The sequence below is a fragment of the Euphorbia lathyris genome, chromosome 5 (assembly GCF_963576675.1).
Source record: "Euphorbia lathyris chromosome 5, ddEupLath1.1, whole genome shotgun sequence".
Lineage (NCBI taxonomy): Eukaryota > Viridiplantae > Streptophyta > Magnoliopsida > Malpighiales > Euphorbiaceae > Euphorbia > Euphorbia lathyris.
Genome location: NC_088914.1, coordinates 70698242 through 70705377, shown reverse-complemented (window position 1 = coordinate 70705377; position 7136 = coordinate 70698242). Strand labels below are relative to the sequence as shown.

The window sequence follows — 7136 nt, the reverse complement described above, 5'->3', positions numbered from 1 at the left end:
GGACCGAACTGAAATAACCGAAAGTTTAGCAATAATAAATTTATATTTTACACGTTAACTTTATATAAAGAGAAATATTATATAATATATAGTTATATATTTTGTAAGGTCTGGTAAACTAATTACAATAATATAAATTTATAATTTATTAATAAGGTATAACATTATTATATAGTCATAAAATTATCCCGATTAATTGCCGTTTATAAAATGAAATAAAAAATATTTACCTAAAATGTAGACATGGAGAATCAAACACCTAACCAAATGGAACATTGTTAATCGCCTTAACCATCTGAACTAATTCTACTTATTGTTAACCATTTAATTAAGTAACAAATATTAGAAGTTTTAAATATTAAAAAATTTAAACATTTTACAAAATAGAATCTCGTGCTTCTTTTACCCATTCTCTCTGCTTCGATTTTTTCTAGGGTTCTATCTCCTCCACTGCACTCCATCGCCGCTACCACCTCGCACGCCGCCACCTCCACCTCTAGCCTTTATTTTCCCGAGGTAATGAAAATTCTCAAGGATATTACATTATGTCAAAACAGTAAAAATTCTTCCTTAAAATATATGGGAACTCAAATGAGGGAAAATTTTGATAAGTATTGGGGTTCTGTTGACACAATGAATGTGATGCTTTTTGTATCGGTGGTTTTTGACCCAAGGTATAAAATTAAGTACTTGATGGCTAAGTACACTAAATTTTATAGTGAGAACGATGCTAATGAGTTGGTGGCACAAGTCACAAAGATTATTATTGCATTGTTAGATGAGTATATAGTGCAAAATGTGCAAGAAAATGTGAATCTTGGAGCACATTCTTCTAGTTTGGATGAAGCGGATGATGACATTGATGATGACATTGATGATTATTTTTTGAATATTGATAAAGATATGTCAATTGAGGGAGAATGGGAAAGATATGTCAATGAGGCACCTGAAAAATATGTAATTGAGTTTGACCTTCTATTGTGGTGGAAGGTTAATGGTATGTGATATCCTGCTTTATCCAAAGTTGTAAAAGATGTTTTTACAATTCAATGCTCAACTGTGGCTTCTGAATCTACGTTTAGCACAAGTGGTAGAACTTTGGATCAATTTAGGAGTTCTTTAACTCCTGCTACAGCTGCGGTTTTGATTTGTTGTCAAGATTGGTTGAAAACTTCAACTCAAGCTTTCAAGCATGAAGAAGAAGTTGAAGATCTTGAAGCTATTGAAGAATGTAATATTTACTTAGCAATTATATTTCATAGTTTTATTTTAATTAAATGTTTATGAATACTAACTATATAAATGTTATTTAATTTGTAGAAATTAGTTCTGATCCTGAAATTGCATCATTTCTTTTATCCATATTTTAATTGGATATCTAAGGTTTTTTTAACCGAATCAAATGCACTTTGGTAAGCATATTTTTTTTTTCCTTTTACTTTTTGCTAGTGTGTTGATTAATTTTATTGAAGTGAAAGCTAATTAATTTAACATTTGTTGATTCACTAATATGGTAAATTTTATATGTTTAGGTTGATGTTTGGCTTTTACTGCCCTTGCTTTGGAAAACAAAGAACTTGTTGTATTAAGAAGATTCAATTACAAATTGGGATGATGATTAGAGAGATTTTGCTAATGAAGTGTTGTCTTTTTTGAATTAAAGGTTGTTTGTTTTTATGGATTTGTTATTTTGTAACTTTTATTTTGTGAGTTTTTTTAGCCTTGTTGTCCACCGTAACTTTTAATACTTTGATTTTGTGGGGTTTTTTTAGCCTTGTTGTCTACTGTAACTTTTAATGGATGTTGTTTACTTCCTAAAAAAATATCATTTATTTCAAGTTATGTAAGATGATAAATTTTTTTTTTTAATTTATTTTTAAGGACTTAAACTATTAGATATTTATCCGAATCACCGAAAAATTATATTGGATTGGACCGGAACCGAATCTCCGAATCCCCGAACTGGACTGGACTGAAATTTTGGGGCAATTCAATTCTGGAGATTTATTCTTTCAATCCAATTCTGGAGATTTCCTTTTATTAATCTCCGAATTTCAATCCAATACTGAAGATTCATGAATCCCCGACTTGGACCGAACTGTGCCCAGCCCCAGTTAAAATGATGATTTGTCTTGTCACTTCAGTTTTTATGCATTCTTAAAATATGTTTATTAATCCGAAAATAGAAATGGTTAAAAGGGCTTCTTTATATCTTTAGCCTAATATGAATGCATTTATTTTAAATCAAAATCTTTTTAAAATGAAACTAATCTATGTATTGCTTGACTAATAGGAGATGGTCTTATCAAATCTAAATGGATTTTAGACAATTAGTAGAAACAATTCATGTGCATTAAGTCACTCAAAAAAAAAAAAAAAAAAAATTCATGTGCATTAAGTAGTGTCTGATTGACAGGTGTCAAACACATAATAAGATGCATTATTTCACTTAAACTAGAGGATAAATAATAGACTGTCATTCAAAAACAAACTGTCATTCAATTTTAATATTTATGAAACTCCCAGTTCCGACACATTAACAGAAAACATAAATTCTGTTGCTATCTTAAAAAAAAAAAAAAAATAGAGGTGAAGTTTTGTATTTTTATAGATCACTCCATCAAAGCATGGTTTGTCACTCCGGAAATAAACAAACTTGAATCAAACAGCTCCAAACTCGTTACGTTTTTTCCAATTAATAGAGCCAACGCCTCCTCTTCTTATGTTGAGGCAATTTATGAGGCCGGCCTAAGATTTGCTTTTTTCTATGGGTAAATTACATCCATGGTCATTGAACTTTACCCATTTTCATATTATGGCCACTGAACTTCATTTCTTCCCGGTATGGCCATTGAACTTCACATTTTTTTAACACTGGTGGCCACTTAACGCCTCAAAATGACCATTGATGGCTAAAAATAAAAAATCCAAAGCGTTAATGATATTCTAAGGAACTTTAATTCTTGAAAATTTTCGTTTTGATGTCATTTAGGTGTTGTTTGGTTAGAAGAGAGAAAACTCCAAAAAAATTGATTTTCGAAAATAAAAAATGTGGTTTTATAGTAAATGTCGTTCTGAACAACTTTAATTCTTGAATATTTTCATTTTAAGGCCGTTAACAATCGTTAACGGTTATTTTGAGAAGCTAGTTAAAATGGGTAAATTACACCCATGGCAACTAAACTTTATCCATTTTCACATTATGGCCACTGAACTTTATTTTTTCTCGGTATGGCCATTGAACTTTACACTTTTTAACACCGGTGGCCACTTAACGTCTCAAAACGACCGTTGACGGCTAAAAATAAAAAATCCAAAGCGTTAATGATATTCTAAGGAACTTTAATTCTTGAAATTTTTCATTTTGAGGTCATTTGGATGTTGTTTGGTTAGGAGAGAGAAAGTGAATTTTTAGAGAGAGAAAGCTCCAAAAAATGTGATTTTCGAAAATAAAAAATGTGGTTTCATAGTAAATGTCGTTCTGAACAACTTTAATTCTTGAATATTTTCATTTTGGGGTCGTTAATGATCATTAACGGTCATTTTGAGAAGTTAGTTAAAATTGAGTGGCCACCCGTGTTAAAAAATGTAAAGTTTAGTGGTCATACCGGGAAGAAATGAAGTTCAGTGGCCATAATGTGAAAATAGGTAAAATTCAGTGGCCATGGGTGTAATTTACCCTAGTTAAAATTGAGTGACCACCGGTGTTAAAAAGTGTAAATTTTAATGGCCATACGGGGAAAATGAAGTTGAGTGGCTATAATGTGAAAATGGGTAAAGTTCAGTTGCCATGGATGTAATAATTTACCCTTTTTTTCTATTTAAGCTTTGTAAAAGCTTGTAGTTTACAAGTACTATAAAAGGTGGGTGACTATAGTATCAAGGCAGAGAGTGAAGGATAGATAGGAAGAGAGGCTTTTATCAAGGGCTGGTACTGGGCCTAGATCAGGAGTCAAGGTTACAGGGCCCAAAATTTTTATTAGGTTAGATTGAGAAACAATTTATACAAAAGTTAATAAGTGTCCTAATGATTAAGCACATAATTCCTATTAGAAGGTTGTATGTTCAATTCTATTTGAAAGTAATTTATTTTTCTCAAAAAAAAAAAAAAATACAAATATTAAAATTAGGGAAATTTACATAAAAATTCACTTTTAAAAACTTATTTACAATTATGTCAAATGATACTTTAAATTATGCTAAACTAATAAAATCATTATTTTTAATATATTTTAAGGATTAAGGTTTATATATTAAGGATGTAAGATATATTTATTAAGGTTTAGAATTTATGAATTGAGGTCGAAATTTTTTAAATTAGAATATAAAATCATACTTTATTTCTTATATATGAAAAATAATGACATGTTAAAAAGTAATTTAATTGTAATTTTGTAACCAATTGTGATATCTATGTAAAAGCCCTAAAAATTATTTAGGTTTTAAAGGGTCCAAATAATTAATATTTTAAAAATTAAAAGACGTCCGGTCTAAAATTTTATATTAGAGTATAAAATCATACTTTATTTCTTATATATATGACATATTGAAAATTAATTTAATTGATATGATTTAATTATAATTTTGTAACCAATTGTGATATTCATGTAAAAATCCTAAAAATTATTTAGGTTTTAAAGGGTCCAAATAATTAATATTTTAAAAAGTAAAAGAGGCCCGATTGATTTTTTTTTAACATAGACTGAGAGTAAATTTAAGAATTAAACTCGTAATGGCCTATGTGGTGTCCCAAAATTTTATCATATAATTTGGTATAACATTTTACCCTTTAAGTATTTTTTTATAAGTGACATTTAATCAATTTGGATGGAAAATTAATCGATTTGTTAAAAAAAATTTGCCACATGACACAATTTTTGACACGTGATATATACACATGGAAATTGATTTAATTTTTTACCATATAGTATTAATATGCAGATAAATAAGGAATTAATTTTTTTTCTTATTTATCCACGTATTAAGTCTATATAGAAAAAAATAAAAAATTTATTGGCATAAAATTTAACAAATCGGTTAGTTTTTATCCAAAAAGAGTTGCATGTTACTTATGGAAATACTTCAATGGATAAATTTTATCAAATAATACCACATTAGCCAAATGATAAAATTTTGGAAACCACATGAGCCAAATAGAGGTTTAATCCATAATTTAAAGAATTTATGAAACATCTTTTTGATTTTGGATAAACAATTGAATGAAATACATTTATGTTTATCATGTATTGAAATATATTTTTTTACGTAAAATGTTTTTATTAAATGAGTCTTTATTTATTATTCTGCCTATGGCACGTAAATTATCAATACCAGCTCTGCAAGGGAGTGTCATATTCATGTCGTGTCAATTATTATGTTAATGTCAAATAAGCCCACCCTAACTCAACTGAAAAGAAAATTATGTTATAATCGTGTCAATCTAATCGGATTAGTATCGATCTCATGTTGTGCTTTCAGGTCACATGAAATTTTACAATATATCTATGTTAATGGCGACATTTAAAAATTTAGAAAAAGATATTACAAGTAATAAGAAAATATGATAATAATTTTAAATATTCGTATATTGTGTTATTTTCGCGTTAACATGTCAACCCTAATTCAACAAAAAAAAAATTATGTGTCATTTTTTTGTCAACTAAAAAAACCCATTACCTACTCAGCTAACTCAAATACTACAATTACCTATAAATTTTGTGTTGTGCGTAATTTTGTTGTTGTTAGACAGCTGCCATTAAAATTTTAATGATAGGGCTTGAAAAAAAAAACATTAAAAGAATCCCTAAAGGAACCAGGAGGTTATTTCTTTAAATAGATGGCAGAACTTGTTTTGAATTAGAGTAAAGAAAAATGGGAATAGTGGGAGAAGCACATAATGTAAGGATTTTGGGATCAGGAGAACAAGTAATACTATCTCATGGTTTTGGTACTGATCAATCAATATGGAAATTTATGGTTCCATATTTGCTAGAGAATTATAGAGTTGTTTTGTATGATAATATGGGTGCTGGAACCACTAATCCAGAATATTATGATTTTGAAAGATATTCTACTATGGAAGGGTTTGCATATGATTTGTTTGCTATCTTAGAAGAATTAGAAGTAAAGTCTTGTGTTTTTGTAGGTCACTCTATCAAAAGCATGGTTGGTGCTCTTGCTTCTATTTTTCGTTCGGATCTTATCTCTAAACTCATCACTCTTTGTGGTACTCCCAGGTAAGATTTATCTAAACTTCCATTTTCTTTTATATTTATGTTTATGTTTATGTTTGTTTATATCCATCATCTAAAATACATAAAATTCAAACCACTAAGGAGTTAGAATATGTATTTTGATGGAATTAAGCATGGTATTGAATGACAAATATTACATCGGAGGATTCGAGAAAGAAGAACTAGAAGAAATGTTTGAAGGAATGCGTTCCAACTACATGGCATGGTGCTCAGGTTATGCTCCATTGATAGTAGGTGGAGACATGGAATCAGAGGCAGTTCAAGAATTCTCAAGAACCCTATTCAATATGAGACCAGACATAGCCTTGAGTTACGACCAAGTTGTGTTCTCAAGCGACATGAGAGAGATTCTACCTATGGTGAAAGTTCCATGGCACATTTTGCAAAGTTCCAAGAATATTCCTCCTATGGTTGGTGAATTTCTGCATCAAAATGTTGGCGGACCATCAGTTATTGAACTCATGCCTACAAGTAGTCACTTGCCCCAACTCACCTCTCCTGATATTGTTATCCCTCTTATTCTCAAGCATATAGAACTTGATATCACTCAACCTCCTAAATGATTCATAGTGGTTTTCTATACGTGTATAATTAGACTTGCTGTGTTTCTTTCTTTCTTTCTTTCTTTTTTTTTTGCCCAATAAGTACTGTTGATTGATGTATCAAATTGTAATATGTTTTGCCTATTATGTTTAAAGGGTTTATTTGTATGTTTTGCCTAATATGAATGCATTGGTTTTAAATGAAAAACTGTCTCACTAATTAAGAGTTCATCTTACCAAAGTTTTTAGAGAATTATAAAAAACAATTCTTTTTTTCTAATTAATAAAGTTAATTATTATATCACTGTATGTGCATTAAGTAGTGTCTGTACTGGCAGGT

The 7136-nt window shown here is 29.5% G+C and overlaps 1 protein-coding gene across 1 annotated transcript; it reads left to right on the top strand.

Moving 5' to 3' along the window:
- The first annotated feature begins 5767 nt into the window (after window positions 1-5767).
- On the top strand, window positions 5768-6964 carry LOC136230786 (probable esterase KAI2). The gene is made up of 2 exons (XM_066019969.1): window positions 5768-6236; window positions 6367-6964. Exons 1-2 carry the CDS (start codon window positions 5872-5874, stop codon window positions 6815-6817), a joined length of 816 nt encoding a protein of 271 aa, XP_065876041.1. The 5' UTR covers window positions 5768-5871; the 3' UTR covers window positions 6818-6964.
- The last annotated feature ends 172 nt before the right edge of the window (window positions 6965-7136 follow it).